The sequence below is a fragment of the Nematolebias whitei genome, chromosome 7 (assembly GCF_014905685.2).
Source record: "Nematolebias whitei isolate Nwh7 chromosome 7, NemWhi1, whole genome shotgun sequence".
Classification (NCBI taxonomy): domain Eukaryota; kingdom Metazoa; phylum Chordata; class Actinopteri; order Cyprinodontiformes; family Rivulidae; genus Nematolebias; species Nematolebias whitei.
The window spans coordinates 47,094,468-47,117,226 of record NC_056504.1 but is presented as its reverse complement, the minus strand read 5'-3'; the positions used below and the strand labels follow the sequence as shown (position 1 = coordinate 47,117,226).

At 39.4% G+C, this 22,759-nt stretch overlaps 3 protein-coding genes across 3 annotated transcripts; all 3 read right to left on the bottom strand.

The window, feature by feature from the left end:
• Window positions 1-1,674: 1,674 nt before the first annotated feature.
• On the bottom strand, window positions 1,675-4,272 carry LOC119412873 (odorant receptor 131-2-like). Its single transcript, XM_037679908.1, has 2 exons — window positions 4,141-4,272; window positions 1,675-2,478 (listed from the first exon to the last, which is right to left on the bottom strand). The coding sequence occupies exons 1-2, from the start codon at window positions 4,231-4,233 to the stop codon at window positions 1,675-1,677; spliced, it is 897 nt and encodes a 298-aa protein (XP_037535836.1). The 5' UTR covers window positions 4,234-4,272.
• Window positions 4,273-9,323: 5,051 nt separating this feature from the next.
• LOC119412651 (odorant receptor 131-2-like) lies at window positions 9,324-13,338 on the bottom strand. Its single transcript, XM_037679685.1, has 2 exons — window positions 13,207-13,338; window positions 9,324-10,165 (listed from the first exon to the last, which is right to left on the bottom strand). Exons 1-2 carry the CDS (start codon window positions 13,336-13,338, stop codon window positions 9,365-9,367), a joined length of 933 nt encoding a protein of 310 aa, XP_037535613.1. The 3' UTR covers window positions 9,324-9,364.
• A 5,508-nt stretch (window positions 13,339-18,846) lies between these two features.
• On the bottom strand, window positions 18,847-19,891 carry LOC119412871 (odorant receptor 131-2-like). The gene is made up of 2 exons (XM_037679907.1): window positions 19,739-19,891; window positions 18,847-19,635 (listed from the first exon to the last, which is right to left on the bottom strand). Exons 1-2 carry the CDS (start codon window positions 19,889-19,891, stop codon window positions 18,847-18,849), a joined length of 942 nt encoding a protein of 313 aa, XP_037535835.1.
• Between the last annotated feature and the right edge of the window lie 2,868 nt (window positions 19,892-22,759).

Below are 22,759 nucleotides of genomic sequence, written 5' to 3'. Positions count from 1 at the left end.
ATTATCCATGCTGCTGATTTCTTACCTTTAAGCTGCTGTATTCATACCCATGTGCTCACAACAGACTCATGTTCAGGCTGCTGTTTAATATGTCGTATATTATATTGTTTAGCGTATATCTTAGATCCTTGTATACTCTTTCTTTTTTATAGTTTACATTACTGTATTGATATTTTTGGGTGTAACTGGGAGCTTGGGTAAACGGTTTTGTTCCACCTCATGTACCACATGTGATGCAAATGACAATAAAGAACCTTGAACTGTAAAAATCGCAAACAATCAACAAACAACTGACAAAATGTTTCCACGTACAAACACCGGAGTGTTTTTTTAGAAAGTGGAGGAAGTGAAATGGACAAACTAAAGATTTTACAGTTAATGTTCCAACATCAGCAGGTTTTATGTTCTGCTGGCAGCACGGTGGCGCAGTGGGCAGAGCTGCCGCATCTCATTGAGAAGTTTGCCCACTTCAAGACTAACTGCTTCGAGTTAGTTTTGTTGCTTTGCTCTAAAAAAAATCCTCTGGTGGACAAAACTTGGTGTATTTTTTATTTATGTTTTTGACGAGTCTTAAAGTCACAGTTGACAGATTTTGCTTTTGTGGGAAGTGAAAATGAATTAAAATGATTCAAATGTCTCCTAGAGTTTAATATTTTTCACATTTCAATGCTTTTTTTTAAAGAAACCATTGTTGTCAGGCCGTCTCAGTTTAACTACTTGGACCTGTTTGGACCTTTGACCTGATCTGTAGCATCATCTCTAAAGGCTCCGAGCTCTTAAAGTACAGAAGTTCATCTGCGCTGGTGGAAGACTCTGCAGCAGATGTGCGACCTGACACTAAGTTTCATACTGTTCGATGCTAAACTGTGTATTTTGACTCATTTTACAGTAAAACTGCCAGATGTCTTTCAAGCTGCTGATTTAATGGTTTCCCTCAACGCATGCATTTAAAGTGCAGACCCTGTAATAGTCAAGACCAGTTCCCTGGATGGTCCATAAAACACAAAACCAGTCTGAATTCAACATCTGCAGATTTAAAGCAAAAACCCACAGCCATCATGACGACAAATACTTATTTTTTTATTGAAATGAAAGCTCGTACTCATGTATCTCCACCTTCCACTTTGATTTACAAACTGATTAAACAACGCACCAAACTTCTTCTGACTTTTATTAGTTTTATTTTCTGGCACTGTGGCAGCGAACACGTGCGCGTGGACGGTGGAGGTGAAACAAGCTAAAACCGTAGAGTCTATAAATTAAACTTCACAGGCCAGACCAGGGCGTCCTGAGCAAACAAATACAGAAGATTGAACATGTACGTTTTACACACTTAAAGGACAGTTCAAGGTGCTCGTCAAAAAGTCAAGAAGACGTAAAAGAAACAAGTAAAAAGGAAAAGTCACTTTAATTTTAACATCAATAATATTTGTCCTTAAATTCAAATTGTGCTAATTGTGTTTCTGAATAACTTTTATTGCTTGATTTCATGTGTTGCAGTGAGTACCTTCAATATCTTCAGCTCATAAGTAAAAAAAACATATCATCAGTTTTTAACGTGCCAAATTATCATTTTTGTGCATTTTATTCTATTTTTTTTAGTTTTCTTCGTTCTTATTGCATTAAAATGTTTAAATTTATTACAGAGTTCAGTCGAATGTAATAAAATGAGTTTCACATGCAGTCTTTGACCCCTGGGCCTGTTTTCTTGCACCTGGAGCACAGAAGATACATCCTGAAATACTTCCTGAATTTCTGGTCTCTGACGCCGTAAATGATCGGGCTCAGGAACCGAGGCAGCATGTAGACAATCAGGTAGTTTGCAAACCTGATCTCAAGGGTACGACCCGGGAAAATGATGTGCAGAATGACCTCCACGCTCGGGGAGATGTAGGAGAGCATGCACATGGCCAGCTGGACTCCATGAAGCAGGATGGTGTTTCGGGCTTTCTTGGCCGACGTTCTTTCTGTGGAGAGGGCCCTGGCTGCGAACAAGATCCTCAGGTAGGTGAAGACCAGAGTCAGAAACACGCAGGAGAAATAGATGATGTCGAAGGCTTTCCTTTTCTCAGCCAGGATCGCGTCTTTGAACACGTTCTGACGTAAGCAGAACACCGACTCGTGGAAGAAGCTCAGCGGCTCGGTTGCCAGCGTCACGAACAGGTCTGTTATGTCGGGAGCCATGCAGATGAACCAAATCAACCCGATCACCATGTAGGTCCTCCTCACCGTGCAGATCTGGGAGTACCGCAAGGGATGACAAATGGCAACGTAGCGCTCTATGGCCATGCTAGCTAAGTTAACGGGAGTGTTCCTGGTGGTGAACACCGCCACCAGGATGAAGAAGCAGCAGAAGGAGACGTTGATCTTGTAGAAAATGTAGCTGAGGATGAAGAGAGTGATGGTCACCGTCAGCTGGACGCCGTCGTTTACCACCATGTGGATGAAGAGGATGTAACGAGGATCATCGTAAAAGATCTGTTGGAGGACAAACGAAGAAGGCGGGAGATGTTGGGAGTGAAGAATTGGCATTCTTTGGAGGAATGCACGTCACCCGCCAACTTTCAGGCCAGAGTTTTAGTTTAAGATCACCTCGTGTTCAGATGTGATGGAGTTACAGAACAGCCCTGTTAGTCCTTGAACACAACACAGTACTGCCATCTTTAGTGCTCGGAGCATGTGTTGGGAATGACTGTCAGCTACTACCATACCAAGCATTAACTAAATATTTGGAAACTTCCTGGAGGTGGAGACATTTTTATGAGAATGCTAATCTCACATGATCAAAGAGCACTCAAAGTACAAGTTATTGATCAGTCTAAGCTACTACCACATCAAACTTTAGCTCAGTGTCTGTTAAACTGACTGAGTTATGGGCGTTTTTGTGTTTAAATGTACTTTGCTGTGGCAGCCATCTTTAATCAAGCTGACTCCCAAAGGTTATCAGTTGTAGACGTACGTCCAATGATAACGATCTGAAAGTTTCACTAGGCCTGTCACGATAACAAATTTTGCTGGGCGATTAATTGTCTCAGAAATTATTGCAATAAACGATAATATTGTTTGAAATATGACAATATTAGTAATTATTGTCACATTTAAGAAGAAATGTTTAATTTTATTTGGGTGTAGTACTTTTTTGACCACCGGATGGCAGTATAAGACTGTTTGAACCGAAGGATGGATAGTGAGGGAGCGAGCAGTGTGTCTCTTTAAGAAAAATGGGAGGGAGGCCCCTTGACGTGACATGGGCTGTCTCTCTTCGGTTCTCTAAATGGCGGATGCTCGATGTGGTTTGAGCTCTTTAGCATTTTCACACAAAGCTTTTAATAAAAATCAGTATGACATCCATCCAGTTCTCAGCTTCTTTTTGCAGAGAAAAACAACTTTTTACACGAAGACACGGGTTCCAACCGTGAATTTTGGAGCTTCGACAAGACAGAGTTTTTTTCCTGAGGTCGGCCTGTTAGCTTAGCTCATAGCTTAGCTTCTCATCTTGGCTGCTTTCAACGATCCAAAAACGTGATTTTGGATCGTTGAAACAGATTTTAAAGAGAAAAGAGAAAGGGCGGGGTCAGTGAAGAACACCAGAGTTGAGCCTTTTGTCATCCAGTGTCGTCAGTAGAAAGAGAGAGGCACGAAGAAACGAAAAAGCCGATAAATGAAAATGAGGTCGATAATTTAAATTTATCACGCGATTAATTGATTTATTGTTTATCGCGACAGGCCCAAGTTTCACTGTAATCTGTTTTGTGGTTCATGAGTTATTTTGCTAACAGACACAAACAAACACATGAACCCACACTCAGACATGAGCATCATTTCTCTGTCTTCACTTTTAGCGACAGAGTATAAAGACACGTGCTGGCAGCAGCGATATCTTTACTAAGATAATAATTAATCATTCTTTATGTTTTGATGTGTTTGATGTGTGAACTAATCAGGCCTCCAGTGAAGCTCGTCTGATTTGTTCCGTCTTAAAGACAGTTATAAATCAAAAAGTTACATTTTTCTTCACTTTGATCAACTCACAACAGGTTTGGAAGACTGAACATGTGAAGTTCATCAACGCAAGTATGAAGAATACAGAAACCAGACATTAGTTTTTATTTTTGAGCAGTTGTGTGTTTTTGTGAGTACCTGGTGTCTGAAAAAAGTGACGACCAAAGTGCTGCTGATGTACGTGAGGATGAGCCAGACCAGAACCAGGATCAGGTTCTTCACAAACGCCATGGCGAACGTGTCTCTGACGAGCACGAGCTGGACAGAAAGAGACAAACACAAAGGAGACAGAAGCTTCAGCAGAGAGGAACAAAATACAGTTTCTGAAAACCACAGACACTTTGTGTCCCCCCGAGGGCCTGATGGATGTAGAAAATTAAACCATCCATCTGTCCGTCCATCCATCCATCCATCCATCCATCCATCCATCATCTTTACCCACTTCTTCAGGTTTGGTTTATTTGTAATACACAAAATCAACACAAGGTCAACAACACAATGAAACGCTTAGGACAAGAAGAACCTTCTTGAATCACCAAAAACAACAACAACAACAACAACAAAAAACACAACACCAAGAAAAATCAAAGCATGCAGCAAAAATACTAAAAAACATGTTAAAAAATACTACTAACATTACATACAAAAAAAAAAAAAACATAAAAAATACTACTAAATACTCAAAAACATGGCGCCAAAGTTGAAAAAGAAAAACATCTACAGTGTGATTGGGTTAGCAGCGATGTTCTTTAAACATTGTGGTTCTGTTCTGTTAGCAGGTCCGGTCCGCGGCTTGATGGTAATAAGAACCGCAGCAGCTGCCCTCACAGACCTTCCTGTAAGGGTCACGGGGTCACTGGTACCCATATCCAACCATCACTGTGTGAGAACCAGGGGACGCCCTGGACAGGTCTCCAGTCCATCACAGGGACACATAGAGACAAACAACCAGTCACTCTCTCTCTCTCTCTCTCTCTCTCTCTCTCTCTCTCTCTCTCTCTCTCTCTCTCACCAGTCAGCCCAACATGCATGTTTTTGGTCTGTGGGAGGAAACCGGAGTACCCGGAGAAAACCCACGCATGCACGGAGAGAACACGCAAACTCCACACAGAAAGACCCCCGACCGGGATTTGAACTGGCAACCTGCTCGCTACTACTACTGCTCCACCGTGAAGGCCAGTTAAATGATCTAAATGCAACATTTCTTCTTGTGAAAGTTGCAGATGCAGCTGTCTGGTTGTAGCTTCAAATGACGTTTTCCAAAGTTTTAACCCTTGGACTCACAAGAGAGAAGTCAAAAAGAGCGTAAATATCTGCGCTAGACAAAGAAGAGCACAACACAAACAGATTTAACCAATCATTTATGACAAATATAATTCAGTTAGATGTTTTAGTCTAGGTTAGGGACTGAAGCTCCTCTCCAGACCTCCACGTTCATGACCCATGGTGGAGCTCCAGCTCCACCTTTGGGCACAAACAGCTTCAAACTTTTTACAACCATGAAGAACTTAAATAAACACGACGTGTCTGTTTGAAAGCAAATGTTGACAATTTGGGCTCATAAATAATGAGATTACATAAGTCTGTCACAAGTTTCTCTCATATCACGGAGCTAAAATAATAATAAAAACAAGACAATTCAATAATTATTTTCTTTGAGTTCATAAATACAAATTTATTTTAATGACACATTTGTAAATTACTCATTTTATTGGAATACAGAGTTCATATAAAACCTTTTTCCTGTCAGACGCAACAGTTTTCCTCCTTTAGTCTTGATGTCATTCAAACAACGAATACATTTAAATTTATTATGAATTGTTGTTTTCTCAAAGAAAATACAACATTTAAACAGAATTACATAATTCATCTTCAGTGATTTTACATTTATGTTTAAACGTACGACAGGTTCATCAAACCTGTAAAACGGACGTGGAGTTTCCTCTGAGAGCGTCTGACGAGCTCATGTTTCCCCCCGAGCTGAGAAAAGAAGAGAAGAATAAAAAAAAAAAACACTAATTTAAAGCTGTTTTTATCAGTCACCCTGAGTTTAATATGATCACTTTAATCATTTTATGTAAAAAAAACAAATATAAATTGTAAAAACAACTCTTAAAAAAGTTAGACTCTAATTTGCTTCTATTAATAAGAAGTTTAGTTTATTCATTGAAATAATTATTAAGAATAGCTTAAGTGGCACATTAAACTCATTAAAATAAAAAAAAATCAACACATTAACCAGATAATTGTGATTTTAGTAAAATGTGCAAAACTCTGCACGGTTTCAATCTGTAAAAACAAGCGTTAAAACACTTCCACCTAATTCAGCCCAAACAGAAAGCGTTTCACAAATTCCTGCAATATAACCTGTAAAATAATATTTTATAAAACAAAATAAATTCTACAATATTTTGTGTTTAATTAGACTTCCTCTGATTTAAATGTAAAACACCTGACAGGACTCTTTGTTGAGATCAAAACGAGCTCTTACCTGACTTCAGGTGAGACACTGACAGCAGAGAGCTGCAGGTGAGTCTTTATAAACTCACAGACATAATGATGAAGATGACGATGAGGACATCATTCAGCTCTTCTAATGATGATCATTATGTATGAAGATGTTAATGAACTGTTTTTCTTAGAGTTTCTGTTTTTACACTAAAACATGAATTCAGTTCTTGTCATTCTCCACTTTTGTGCTTTTACAAATAATTTACAATATTTAATAAAAACACACGTGAAGCTAATTATGTATTATACATGAAGTTAATATGTTAAGTTATTTAACAGTAAACCTCTAAATATTTGCAATGCACACTGTGAAACCTGCAGGACCACAGGTTCTGGGTCAGTTAGTGGACTTCAGACCCCGACCTGATCTCTAATCCGAGTCAATCCAGTGTTTGGTCACATCTTTTTTAAGGTTATTTTCAGATTAGGACTCCAGATGCTGAGCACAGAGGCAGGAAACAAATGAAGGTAAATAAAAAACTTTATTTTATAGCAACAGGCCGGACTTTACATGGAACCAGATGATTGTAAGAGGAGAGAATACAGTGGGAGCGGTGGCGCAGAGGTAGAAGGTGGGCTTGTGATCAGAAGATCGCCGGTTCAACTCCTGGTACTGACAACATCAAAATGTGGGTGGGAAAGGTGAAACACTCACACCTGCCTCCACTCTTATCTGCCCCACTCTGGACCCTTGAGCAAGGCCCCTAACCCCCCACCATCTGCTCCCCCGGGCGCCCTGGATGGCAGCTCTCTGCTCCACTCGGAGGGCTGTGGGTGCGTCAGGAAGGACACCTGGTGAAAAATAATCTCCAAGTCTTCGTGCGACTTAGTTCACTGTGGCGACCCCTGAAGAAGGAGCAGCCGAAAGAAAAAGATTAAAAGTCTTAAGCGGTTGGAGTGGAGTCCAGATGTCTGAGGAGGAAGAGAGGTGAGGATGATGAGGACAGCGCCAGTGAAGAGTGAACAGGCAGGTTATACATAAAACATCTAATCACCACTCTTTTTATTTTTGTGCTTTAAAAACAAACCTATCGTTACTTCATTGCTCCTTTCATGATACCGGCTAAATCTGCTGAGTAAAAATAATTCACATGAAAACAACATTCACGCTGTCACCAAATCCAGTTTCTTTAATTATCCATCAGAAAAAAGAAAACGAGCAAAGACTTAAAACACTTACACGAAGACGCTTGTGTGCAGCAAAACTGTATGACAGGAAGCGCTCAAACAAATCCAAAGAAGAATGAGAACATGTAAAGTTTGTTGTTTTAATCATCCAAACGGAGCTGTTTCAAATCACCGTCATTTCTGGAATATAAGCCGCTGCTTTTTCACAGGCTTTGAACTCTGCAGCTGCAGCTAATTTATGGATTATTATTATTTTTTTTTTTGACGGGCTAATGAGCTTCCTGTCACAAAAAACATTTAGCTTCGTCACACCTGGGCGCTCACATAGCTGCCCTGTACACGTCTCTCTTGGGAGGTGGGTCCTCGTGACTCAGTGAGACTACCTGAATAAATAAAGGTTAAAAAAAAAATAAAAAATCTGACTGATGAAATTACCGAGTCAAAACCAATGAAACTGGGAGGGGAGAAGAGAATGGGGAGGTCGTGCACGGAGCATGTGAGTCTCACATGCTCGCAGAGCAACTTTTGCTTTGTGGAGCAGGAGGAAGATGAAGTTAGCGATCAATGACTTCCTGGTTGGCTACTGTATTTTTTTTTACCAGCTGTGTTACCAGCATTGTTCAAATAAAACATTTTCTGTACGTATTTGTGTATGTTACTGGTTATTGTAGCATTTGGTGGTCCTTTGTGGTTGGCTGTTGGTCACATGGCCTCAGGGAGGGATTATGGGTAAAATTTGTGTTCATTGTTAATCATTTTGGTTAGTTTATGTTCATTATGTGTTAGTTTGTGTTAAACCAGTCAGTAGTCTCCATGAGGGAGGGAGGTAGTTGTCATGAAGACCTGTGGGGGTCACTACGGTGGCCCTGAGGTGTAAATGAACAACATTTGAAAAAAACGGAATTACACTACATTAAATTTTTTTTTTTTCAAATGTGATTCCGTTTTGTCAAATGTTGTTGAGTTTTTGTTGTGTTTTTCAAATTTAATTTAGTTTTTTGAAATGTAATTCCATTTTTCTCAAATGTGATTCCAGCCACTTCCACTTTGGCCACTTCCGTTTCGGCTACTTTCGCTTTGGTTTATTGTAATTGCGTTTTTTTGGTTGTATTTTTTTTCCAAATGTAATTCCATTTTTTCAAATGTTTCTTCTTCTTCTTCTTGTTGTGTGTGTGTGTTTTTTCTTCTTCAAATTCAATTTCCTTTTTTGAAACGTAACTCCGTTTTTTTCTCAAATGTGATTCTGGCCACTTCCTCTTCAGCTTTGGCTTAAAGCAATTCCATTTTTTTAAATATAATTTTGTTTTTCAAATATGATTCCTGCCACTTCTGCTTTGGCCACTTCCGTGTTGACTTAATGTACTTCCGTTCTTTCAAATATTGTTGCTTTTTTTTCAAATTTAATTTAGTTTATTTAAATGTTGTTCATTTGCACCTCAGGGCCACCGTAGGTCACTCTGTGTGTGTGTTGAACAGGAAGATAAAGTCTATAAAGCGCCATCTGGTGGTTGAATCTTGATCTACAACAAGAGCTGCACATCTCTCTCAGCAGCTGTGTGCTGCCACTCCTGTTACAACATGAACACATGTGGCTTGTACACAAGCACGGCTTATATAAGTGCAAACAGTTAAATTTTTTAATTATGATTCTAGTTAGTGTGTGTGGCGTATGTTCTGGTGCTCTCTACAGTCCGGACTGAAAACCTCATTTTCTCTGATTTCCTCATATCTTGCTCTTTTCCGTCTTCTCAGGATGAATATTTGAGTTTGTGGAGGGTAACAAACATTGTTTCAGGTACTTCCTGAACATCTTGTCTCTGATCCCATAGACCATGGGACTGATGAGCCTCGGCATGACCTGAATCAGCAGAGTAATCACGTATCGAATGGCCAGAGCGTCTTTTGGGAACAGACTTGAGAGGCCTTGCACCATGATGTTGTGAACGTAGCTCAGCATGCACAGCAGCAGCTGGAAGCCGTGCAGCAGGACGGTGTTCCTGGCTTTCTTGGCGTTTGCAGAAGCTGCCTGCGCAGTGAAAAGGATCCGGAAGTATGAAAAGAAAAGAGTGAGCCACACCAAAACCAAATACAGAATGTTGGAAACGTCTCTCTTCTTTTCGAGCTGCGGGTCTGTAAAAACATTTGCCCACATGCAGAAAACCCTGGAGTGAAAATATTCTGCGGGTCTCGTGGCCAAGACTACGAACAGATCTGGCAGGACTGTAAGAGAGCTCAGGAACCAAATCACAGCGATGGCGACACACGTTTTCCTGACAGTGCAGATCTGAGGGTGGCGCAGAGGGAAGCAGATGGCCAGGTAGCACTCCAGAGCCATGGCAGCCAGGGTCAAAGGGTTGTTCAGGTTAGAAGATACGGCAACCATGAGCATTACGATGCAGAAAGAGACATTGAGAGTGAACAGGATGTAACTGAGAACTTGAAGGAGGATGGTCAACGCTAACATGATGATGTCGTTGAGCACCAGATGAATGTAGAGGATGTAACGAGAGTTCATGTGGAAAACCTGAAACAAGAAGAAAAACACTATAAATACGTGACTGAATAAATATTTATCTCAACTCTTTCATAAAATTAAGGTTCTCATTGCAAGAAATGATAAGTAAATAAAAAGGAAGAAACAAAATCTAGTTTTCCCTCATCCAACAAGGTGGAGTAAAGTTCTCTGGATGGGTCCTGCTGCTCAGAGTGGTGTCTGATTCAACCTAAAACAGACTCCGCTGCCTCATCAACAGGAGCACATGCAAAGAGTGAGGTGACATCAAAAGAGACCATATTACACCCCTCACCTTATCCACTACGTCCATGGAGTTCTCTATGTTCTGAGCTGCCAACTAAAGGGATCTAGACTCTGAGGTCTACACTCATCTCCAGGCCAGTGGTCACCCTTTCAGGGATGAAGATGTCCACATGAGGAACGCTGGTTTGAGAGAGGAGTGAAGGAAGCCATCTTGGTTAAGAGAAACTGTCCATCATTAAACGGGAGCGGAGATCTCCATGTTCAACTGTCCCCCTCTTACAATTCTGTTGCTGCTGATCAGTCGTCTGTGAATAGCAAGCGGCCATCAGGGTGCTGACAATCAATCGTTAGGCTGATGCTCCTCCTTTAACATTTGAGCAACTAGTTAAAGTTACAAATGTTAAAATACTTGGTGTTATTTTTGATCAGGACGTGCCTTTTATCCCCCACATTAAAAACGTTTCTGTCCAAAGTGTCACTTCTTTGGTTTGTTTCCGTTGTTAGCTTACGTACATGATTCAGAAATAATATTTCACTCAAAGCTCTCATTCACTGCGTAATAGAATTGTGCTTATACTAAGTATTTGATTAGATGATTAACTTTGTTTACACACCCAGTCAGATATCTATTTTATCTAGGGGCCAAAGCTCAGCAAAACGGATGCAAAAGATGTGATATTCTATGGTGGAGTGTAAAATTGCAGTATGATTATGACGGTATGCTAAATTAGAATTTTAATTCAAAATTTACCTTCAAACGGTTCTACTGTTTGTAAAAGAATATTCACTAAAGTGATTTACTGTATGTTGTGACTGTTGATAAAAATGTTTTAAAACATTGTAATTTAACAAATAACTTATTCTATGTACACCAAGTTTTCAACTTTCTGGATAATATCTTGTTGTAATAATATTACTTCCACAAAAGCAAACATAAAATCCATATTTTTCAAGTTTAAGGTGTTGAATATAAAATGTTGCTAAAATGTTCAACACAGCCAACCATCCTTTGACTTTAATCATCTTCGGACAATAAATGTTTCCGCAAATTACTTATTAAAGAATGTGTTAGAATCAGTGGTTGTTCGTGGTCCTTTTTGAAATCTCTATTTTGAGCCATGTTGACAAAAGTTCCTTTGCTCCAGATGTAAACGAATCCGTGCAAAACCCATTTACAGAAAGGCCACGAATGGCTTATTGCTCCTCATTCTGCTTTGTTTTCGTTTGGTTTGTTGCCGCCTTCTTCCACCTGCGTAATCTCGCTCAAATTAGAAACATCTAAAAATGATGCAGAAAAACTGGTTCAGGCATTTGTCACGTCTAGATTGGTCTATTGCAGTGGTTTATTATCTGGGTGTCCAAATACTTCTTTAAAACGTCTTCAGTTGATCCAAAATGCTGCTGCCAGAGTCTTAACTGGAGTTACTGGGAGAGATTGTATCTCTCCAGTTTTAGCTTCTCTCCTCTGGCTCCCTGTCAAATCCAGAATTGAATTCAAAATCCTACTTCTAACCTACAAAGCCCTCAACAACCTAGCTCCATCTTATATTTGAGATCTTATTGTTCCATATTTTCCTAACAGAGCACTTTGCTCTCAAACTGCAGGTTTACTCGTGGTTCCTAGAGTTTTCAAAATCAGAACGGGAGGAAGATCTGTCAGTTCTCAGGCTCCTCTCTTGTGGAACCAACTTCCAGTTTCTGTCCATGAGACTGACACATGGTCCAGTTTTAAGACTTTCCTTTTTGATGAATCCTATAGTTAGTTGGCTTGTTATGCTGCTATAGGTTTAGACTACTGGAGGACAAACTGACCTCATTTCCTTAAATTAATTGTTAAAATAGAATTGTTTTAATTTGATACTATTTCTATCTTAACATGTGATTCCTGACCTGCCATTGTGTATCTATTCCTACCAAACCCAGCTGGTTGAAGCAGATGACCACTTGTCCTGAGCCTGGTTCTGGCTCCTCAGATAAATAATGTTAAATTATTATTTTTTAAATATGAATGTTTCTGTTCAGTGCCCTGCGATGATTTCTGCTGTGACTCGGCGCTTTATAAATAAACCGAACTGAATTTAATTGGAATTAGTTCTGGATGTCAGCAGCAAACTGGTTGGTCCATTATGAGAAGGTGCTATTTATAAGACTGAGTTTGTTGCAGCTCCTCAGACTGAAGAAGTCCTTTGGATAAAAGACGAAACATTTCAGCAAAGAAGAATCTGTCCAGAAGACCAGACTTAACCTGTTTAGATTAATCTACCTGGATTATTGATCAGCATCAAGACAATTTTTCCTCATGTTTCCCTAAATAAACATTTTTGAGCAAAATTTGTGACCAGATGAAATCACCTCGTGTGTTTGTTTACATAAAATGACTAAAAAGTACTAAACTCCATTGACATCTATAGAATGGTAATATGAGATGGAGAAGTCTCAGTTTTTTATGTATTTTCTCTCAGATTTGCTGCGTAAGTTGTTTTTATGTTCAGTTGTATGTATTCTGGCACCCTCTGGTTAGGTTGACCAAACAAAATTCATTGAAAATCTTTAAAACACGAAGTTGTATCAACATCCATATTTAAAATGTGACACTTTCCAAACGCGACGTTAAGAGTTTATTCACACGATTGGTCTTTGAAATGGTTCTACAGATAAAATAATAAGAATAAAATGCAACTTTGCTGATGATAGATGCTTTTATAATGAAGTTTTTCCACCGTAACTAAAACGTGTTCAGACGTTCCTCAGACTGGTTCACTCAAACAAAGCAGGTCTAGAAGCTCCAGCTGTGCCTGATGTTCTACCTGATGCTGTCTGAACGTGTGCACCAGAGTGCCGTTGACACCGATGACGGCGAGGGAGAGGACGACCGTGATCACATTCTTGGCTATGGCCACGCTCACGGAGTCCCGGGTCACAGTGGACGTGACGTTCATGTCAGGGATGAGGGAACTCGGAGGCTAACCGATGACACGTTCTGAAAAACTGGAGAGGGATATTTATCAGGTTATAACAGAATAACGTGGTTTTAAATCAGCTGATTAGTTACACCCAGAACCAGCGTCTGTGATGTTCAGGGATTATCAAACATTTGTCAAATCTTGAGACAATATAGAAATTAACAGATAAAAAATGTTTATTTATTTAAACATTCACTATACGTCAATGTACAACCTAATAGAATTATTAAAAATATATTTTCTGCACTGGTGCCATCCACATTTATAGAAAGCAATGGCTAAACTGCTATTTTGCTAGAATTGACAAAAAAAATTGATTTTTTTTTTCCCTCTTTACATTTTCTTTTATTACTGTTGTAAACAGATGACGGAGACTTGTTCAGTATTTTAAAAATAAAGTTTTTGAAAGGCGTTTTTTTTTTTTGGTGTGTTTTTTTTGCCCATATTTCAATCACTGTAAAAAATATTCTGTAATATTTAGAAAATAAAAACAAAAACTGGCAGAAAAAATCTGTAAAAAATACTGTGAACATGTAAACAGTTTTACAGAGTAACCAGTGATTTCCACAGTTTTACATATTATTCAGTAAACATAAACACATGTTCACTGTACTTATTACAAGGTTTTTTTTATGTAAAAATACATAAAAATACATTTTACAGAATATTTTATGGATAGGTACATTAAAACAAGTAAATTTAACAATTCTTAACTTGTGAGTTAGCATAAAAATAATGTTCAATAAACAGTTATTTAAAAAAAACAGTCAATAAAATACAGGCATTTGCAGAGGATAAAAATATTAAATTTACATGTTTTAAATATACTTATCCATAAATAATTCTGTAAAAAAAAAAAAAAATATATATATAGTGACGTAATAAGTACAGTAAAATGTATATATGTTTATAGAATAATATGTAAATCTTACTTAGTAAAACTTGAATTTACAGACTCTGTAAAACTATTTACATGTTCACACTATTTTTTACAGAATTTCTCTGGCAACCCAGTTTTATTTTGTAAAAATTACAGAATTTCTTTTTGCAGTGTGTTAATATTATTATTTAAAGGTTTTAGATGGAAGCAAAATGATGACAATGTTAACCATCATTCAGTCAAGTATTAATTTAAACAAATTAATTAAAATCTGGATAAAAGTCTCTGAAAATCAATTTTTTTGTGCTGATCAGTTCAAATGTTTTTGCAAGGGAACTTAAAGTTCAACTAATTTATCACGCTGTCCTCTTTTAAAAGTTCACTACTTTAACTAGTACAAGATCACTGCACGTGCTTTAAGTTTCACAATGCCTGAATCTGTTAGTAATGTTCACAATGCTTTAAAAATATATGTTTAAATACGTTAATTTATGCAATTTGTGTCACATCTGCTTTTATCAAGGCTGTTTTATGTTTTATGTTGCTGCCTCCTGTCCAGGCCGTCTTTAACAAGTGGTTCTCAACTTACCTGTTAAACTAAAGGTTATATAGTTTTATAATAAAGATCTTGTTTTCCACACACAAAAAGGTTTGAGGAATAAAATAGATTAAATACATTTCAACACATAAATATGCTTCATTTAGGTGTAAAAGTACAACATGTTAAGTATAATTCACACATTTAATGTCCTCATTCTAAAACAAATCACCATTTTTCTTTTTGCTGTTATTTTATATAAAGCTTCTGCTGTTATAAACTGTTTTCTGATGAATCTGCCAAACTACATCAGCTCAAAGTTTTGAGTACAGGAGTCAAATTATTGAACACTTATTATTTACTTTGATAACAGCAAAAGCAAACTTCAAATAATCTAAATCAGAGACGTTCTTATTTTATGATTAGTACATAATTATATTTACTGTGATGAATATAAGGACATGGGCACCAGTGACCCCCGTGACCTGAAAAGGAAGAAGCGGGTAATGGATGGATATAAATTTTAAAAGAAAAATGTATTTTCACAGAAAATGGTCATAAAGTAATAAATGATGTATTTGTACACAAAGAACCGAACAGTCTGACTCACCTCATGATGCGCCACAGGAACAGAAGGTGAGGAAGAAAAGTCGCGGCATATATGCATTCCAGGTTGAGTGTGTGCATGTGCGCGTGCATACGTGTGTGTGTGTTTACACTCAGTTGCATATGAGATTACATTGTAGGTAAACAGTAAACGTAGACCAACTGTTAAACAGAGAGCTTTGCCTCACAGCTCAGCTCCCTCTTCACCACAACGGACCGGTACAGAGTCCACAATACTGCAGACGCTGCACCAATCCATCTGTCAATCTCACGCTCTTTTCTTTCCTCACTTGTGAACAAAACCCCGAGATATTTGAATCCTCTGTTTGAGGCAGAACCTCTCCCTCGACCCAAAGAGAGCAATCCACCCTTTTCTGACTGAGGACCATGGTCTGAGATGTTGAGATTCTCATCCCAGCCGCTTCACACTCGGCTGCGAACTTCTCCAGTGAGAGCTGAAGCTCACGGCCCGATGACGCCAACAGGACCACATCATCTGCAAAGAGGAGAGATGGAATACTGAGGTCACCGAACTGGACCCTCTCCTCCCGAGAAATTCTGTCCCTAAAAGTGATGAACAGAATCGATGACGACCAGCAGAGTCCAACTCCCACCCTGAAGGGGTCAGACTAAATGTAGCAATTATTGTACAAAATCAGAGTCAGAGTCAGAGTCAGAGTTTCTTTATTGTCATTCGCACCTCATGTGGTACATGTGGTGGAGCGAAATTATGTACACAGGGTCCCAGTTACATCCAACAATAAAATGTATAAGAAAAACAGTAATAACATCTAAGATATGAACTAAGAAAAACATCAACTAAATATACACTAAGCACTCATAACATAAAACATTGAACATCAGCACAAACATGAACATGAGTCTGTGAGCAGATGTGCACGCATGAACACATCAACATTGAAACAGATCAGCAGCAACATGAAACAGATCAGCAGCAACATGATATGGTTTTTCACAGTGATTATTCTAGTTAGAGATTCATGAGTCTAACAGCCTCAGGGTAGAAGCTGTTCCTCAGTCTAGTGGTTCTACACTTAATGCTCCTTAACCTCCTTCCTGAGGGGAGTGGGGCAAAAAGTGTGTGTGCTGGGTGGGTGGGGTCCTTCATGATGCAGGTGGCCCTCTTCCTGCATCTGGAGGTGTAGATGTCTGTGATGGTGGGGAGACTGATTCCAACAGATTTCTGTGCAGCCTTCACCACTCTCTGCAAAGCTTTTCTTTCTGCAGCTGTGCAGCCTCCATGCCACACATTGATGCTCGAGCACAGGATGCTCTCCACTGCACACCTGTAGAAGGAGGTGAGGACTGAGCTTCCCAGACCAGCTCGCCTCAGCCGTCTGAGGAAGTAGAGTCTCTGATGAGCTTTCTTGATCAGGCTGGTGGTGTTGTTGCTCCAGCTGAGGTTGTCATTCATGTGTACACCCAAGTACTTGTAGCTGGAGACCACTTCCACCGCAGATCCTCTTATGTTCAGGGGGGTGTAGGTGTTTTTGTTCCTTCTGAAGTCCACAATCATCTCCTTTGTCTTCTTCACATTGATGTGAAGGTTATTCTCTCTGCACCAGCTCTCCAGGTGTTCCACCTCTTGCCTGTAGCTGGACTCATCATTGTTTGTGATGCATCCCACCACCGCTGTATCATCTGCAAACTTTACAATGTGACAGCCTGGATGGGTAGCTGCACAATCATATGTGAGCAGAGTAAACAGAAGGGGGCTCAACACACATCCCTGAGGAGAGCCAGTGCTGAGGGTTATGGTGGAGGAGGAGAGGTTGTGGATCCTCACTAACTGTGGTCTGTTTGTTAAAAAGTCTAGTACCCAGTTGCAGATGGAGGGGCTTAGTCCTAGTGTGGATAGTTTGTCCATCAGGGTTTGGGGGATCATGGTGTTGAAGGCGGATGTGAAGTCCACAAAGAGCATACGGACGTAAGAGTTTTTTTGCTCCAGGTGGTTGAGTGCAGTGTGGACCACAGAGGAGATTGCATCCTCTGTTGATCGGTTCTCACGGTATGCGTACTGATGAGGGTCCTCGTTGATGTTGATGGTTGTTTTGATGTGAGTCATGACCAGTTTTTCGAAGCATTTAGCGACTATCGGGGTGAGGGCCACTGGCCGATAGTCATTCAGACCAGTCACTGTAGAGCTTTTTGGGACTGGGATGATGGTGGCAGTCTTCAGGCAGGTGGGAACTGTCTCCAGGGTAAGTGAGGTGTTAAAGATGTCTGCCAGCACCTCACAGAGCTGATCAGCACATTCCTTCAACACTTTTCCGGGGATGTTGTCTGGGCCAGTTGCTTTGTGCGGATTAATCCTCCTGAAGGTACTCCTTACTTCTGCTGAGGTCACGCTGAGATGCTCTTCATCCGGTGGTGAGGTGAGTCTGGTGCTGGGTGGTCTGTTCGGGTCTTCAAAGCGTGCATAGAACTTGTTGAGGGCATCAGGCAGAGATGGGTCTTTGGGACATTGTTCACTCCTTCCTTTATAATCTGTTATGCACTTAATGCCCCTCCACATGCTCCGAGGGTCTTGTGAGATGAATTGACCCTCGATCCTCTTTGCATATGTGGCCTTGGCCCTCTTAATACCAGCAACCAGCTCTTTTCTTGTCCTACTCAGCTCCTCTGAGTTTCCAGACCTGAAGGCAGTGTTCCTGGCTTCCAGCAGGGTACGCACCTCTGCATTCAGCCAAGGTTTTCTGTTTGGGTAGCTTTTAACATTTCTGATAGTGGAGACTGTGTCAGTACATGTACTAATGTAACCCAGTACTGAAGATGTGTATTGGTCAAGATCAAGCGAACCTCCATTTTCAGCAGCTTCTCTGAAAACCTGCCAGTCTGTTCGATCAAAACAATCTCTCAGTATGGGGCCACTGTCCTGGATCCAACATTTAACTTTCTTTTGAACCGGTCTGGAGCGTCTCAGCGGGGGCATGTAAGCAGGAGCCAGGAAAATGTCAACAACACAGGGCTTTAATTAATTACAACTTATTTTTATTTTTTTTATGCTTTCCCCCCACAATCTCTGCAGTAGGAAAATATATATAAAGTGAAAGTAAAGAATGTTAAGAGTCAGAAAGATTAAAATGTATTCATGAAGAGTCTGTAAGGGCAGTGGTTCCTAAAGTTGGGGTTGAGGTGCTCAAGGTGGGACATGAAACATCAAGTGTGGGGTCAACAGAAGGTCTACAGGAATTAAATTATAATATAAATATTATTGTAAATCACATATTTATAAAGAAATAAAAACTGGTTACGACTTAATAAAATAATACAACAGCTTCTTTGTTAAATGACCTTATAGGAACATTTTTTACTTCAGTCAGCAACGGTCGTCGTTGACTCAAAAGCTTAAACTTTGGTAAAAACTGTGTACAAAATACAAATAAACATTCTATTGATTCAAAAAAAAAAAAGCATAAAATATGCAAATATTGTGGTTTTAATGGGGTGTGATGCCTGGTCTGATAGTACACAGCAGGTATTTTTTCAAATACTGTTTAAAAGTTTTGTCTCGCAGCCCGTAAAGAATGGGACTGATTAACCTGGGAAGAATATGGACAACGACGTACCAAACAAAGTTCATATGATGATAATATTTGGGAAGTAGCAACATAAAAAGTCGAATAGCCGCAGGGTCTAAATACGTCAGCATGCACAGCAACAGTTGAAAGCCGTGAAGCAGGATGGTGTTCCTGGCCTTCTTCTTATTTCCGTCAGCCGAATTAGCAGCTCGAGCTGCGAAGAAGATCTTGAAATATGTGCAGACGAGGGTGAGCCACACTCCAGAGAAACAAATCATGTACGTAACCTCCCTCTTTTGTGAACTTACCGGGTTTCGGTACAGAACTTGAGCAACACAATACGTTGTGGAGTAAAACACCATCACAGGCTGTGTGGCCAAAAGAAAGAGGAACTCAGGGATGACTGCGACGGAGCTCAAAGCCCAAACGCAAGCGATCAGAACGTAAGTCCGTTTGACGGTGCAGAGCTCAGCGTGCCGCAGAGGGAAGCACACGGCGATGTAGCACTCCACAGCCATCACGGCTAAATTTATGGGCGTGTTCAGGGTGGTGAAAATGGCCAAGATTAACAAGAGGCAACAGAGGAAAATATTAACTTGGAAGAAGACGTAAGATATGACAAACATTGATATTGACATGGTGAGCTGGATCATATCGTTCACAACAAGATGGATGAAGAGGATGTAACGAGGGTTCGTGACAAATATCTGAAAGACAGAAGAAGAAGCCTTCATGTGAGGATTTTTTGATTCGTTCTTTTCTCTGAGCGTTAATTAAAAAAAAAAAAAAAACGTGCCAACAGATGCAGACCTGGTGTTTTCTGAAGGTGTGGATCAGAGTGGCGTTGATGTAGTTGATGATGATCCCGACTGCGAGGACGGTCACGTTTTTGGCTGCAGCTGCGCTCGCGCTGTCGACGATGAACAGACTGGACACGTTGTAGCTGCTGGATGAGGAATTCATGGTGGAATATCCTGCCCTTAAAAGAAAACATGTTAACTTTGTAAATCTTAACAGGACAGTAGCTACAGATCTTTGACATGAAACAAAAGTGTTTTTACAGCTGATAACCAGAAAAACACCAAACAGTTTGCTAATATATTAAAAACTACTAACTCTTATGTTAACCTTGAATTTTATTTATTTTAGATGAATCCAAACTGAGTTATCTTCTACCAACTTAATTTAATTCATCACTTTAGATTCATGTCACCATTTCAGGCCTGCAGCATATTCAAAATAAGGCTGAGAAAACTCAAAGCTGATATTTACTTCCACTATTTTCCTCTGCCTATTGCGCACAGGGCCGCAGGGACCTGGTGCCGTCTCCAGAGGACAAAGGACAAGTGGGACACAATCAGGACAGGCTGGGTGTCCATCACAGGGCCTATCATCACATGTGTCAAACTCAAGGCCCAGGGGCCAAACGTGGCCTTCGTTGACATCTTAAACGTAAAATACTTCAATCACTTTCATTTTTTCCAGTAATCTTTGATTAAGATGTTGAAAGTGCAACAGAGAACATCAAGTGAGACCGATCGAACTCTTGTTGAGGAAGCTGTGACCAAGAAAAGATGTTGGCGATCGGACTTGAGTTAATGTAGTTTCTGAAATTGGACCTTAGTTTGAAAAAGGTTTTAAATTTGGTCCCCTGTTGTATGCGAGTTTGACACCCCTGAAATGTAGGCCTGTCACGATAACAAATTTTACTGGGCGATTAATTGTCTCAGAAATTATTGCGATGAATGATAATATTGTTTGAAATTTGACAATAATTAGTAATTATTGTCAAATTTAAGATGAAATGTTGATTTGTTTTGAGTGTAGTACCTTTTTTGACCACTGCATCGCAGTACAAGACTGTTTGAACCGAAGGATGGATAGTGAGGGAGCGAGCAGTGTCTCTTTAAGAAAAATGGGAGGGAGGCCCCTTGACGTGACATGGGTTGTCTCTCCTCCCTTTTTTCTGTTCTCAAAATGGCGGACGCTCGGTGTGGTTTGAGCTCTTTAGCATAGCATTTTTCACACAAAGCTTTTAATAAAAAAATCAGTAAACAAGTTCTCAGCTTCTTTTTGTAGAGAAAAACAACTTTTTAGACGAAGGCACAGGTTTCAACCGTGAATTTTGGAGCTTCGACAAGATGGAGTTTTTTTCCCGGAGGTCGGCCTGTTAGCTTAGCTCGTAGCTTAGCTGCTTTTAACGATCTGAAAACACGATTTTGGACGGTTAAAACAGATTTTAAAGAGAAAAGAGAAAGGGTGAGGTCAGTGAAGAACACTGGAGTTTAGCTTTTTGTCGTCCAGTGTCTTCAGTAGAAAGAGAGAGACACTAAGAAACGATAAAGCCGATAAATGAAAATGAGGTTGATAATTTTAATTTATCATGCGATTAATTGATTTATTGTTTATCGTGACAGGCTTAGTGAAATGTGCATGTTTTGGTCTGTGGGAAGATTACTCAGAAAACCCCTCACACATGCACAAGGGCAACATGCACACTCCACAAAGAAAGGCCCCAGCTTGGGTTTGAACCTGCAACCTTCTTATTGTAAACCTGCACGTCATCAGAAGCCGTCATCGATCAACAGCTGCTGGAGCCACGTCTTTTATCTTTATGTCCCCAGTTACAGAGTTCAAGTCAAACTAACAACATCCAGTTTGGTTTCTCTAAGTAGAAACTAATTACAACAAAAATCACATCAAGGCACTAAAAAGTATATAGAGAATGTAAATTATAAACACAAAACAATATATATTTTTATCAGTTTTATTTATTTCACTTTTTTTTTTTTACCAGGTGAAATGTTTGAGAACCAGTTTCTCATTTGACCTGGGACAATTAAACTCTAATCCAAGCCAGTGCCTTCATATTATTTAATTTTATATAACTCATTTTATAGAAAAGATTGTTAGTTAATATTTATATATGTGTTCAGTGAAATCTCCATCTGGAGCCGGCATCATTCAGCGGGGGAGAAACAGTCCCAACGTGCAGAACAGCTTTTTGTTTTGAGCAGTTGGGAGAAAAATAGAAAAAGACAAAACCCCAAAAAAAGCGTTAACCTCAGGACATTCATGATGAGAACCAAACAACAATAAACAAATAAATAATTCTACACATTTAACAACCATGCATGTAAATATAACAAGCAGAGAGAAGAAATCCTCTGACCTCCAAAAACCACTTTAAAATTATAACTCAACAATAATGTGACATATTTTACAGTGCATCTTTTCTTACTGGACATCCTTGTTGCCTCTAAAGTGTAAAAAACAAGAAAATGGTAAAAATGTTCTTTTGATTTTGTTTGAATTTGAGAAAACAGACTATGAGCATACATTAACAATTGAAATATGCTGAGAGAACATCAGAAATCTGATAAAATCATGGTGTCGTAAAGAAAATAGTTTAAATTTAATATTCTTGGCACCACATTTTGTATAAAAATGTTATTTATTGTGTCCATCCTGATTTTATCGCTGCTATAAACACAAGAGGAAAAATAAAAGTACAACTTTGACCTTTTATTTCTCAATTATGCAGCTAACATTTAGTTAAAATACCATGTAAAATGCAATATTATATATATTTTTCAAGAAACACCAACTTGTGATGTTTTTGTAAGAAATATATGCTACTATTAAATGACATAAAAGTGCAATTTTGAGAATGAAATGCATAAAAATGCAGTAAAAGAACAGAAATACAGAGAAGTTAAACAAAAAGTCGTCCTACCTCACAGATCTCTTCAGGCTCGACGTCGACCGACAGGACGAGAGTAAAATCTGTCTTTTAAAGTTTCCCGTTGCTTAAAGCCCTGCCAACGTGTG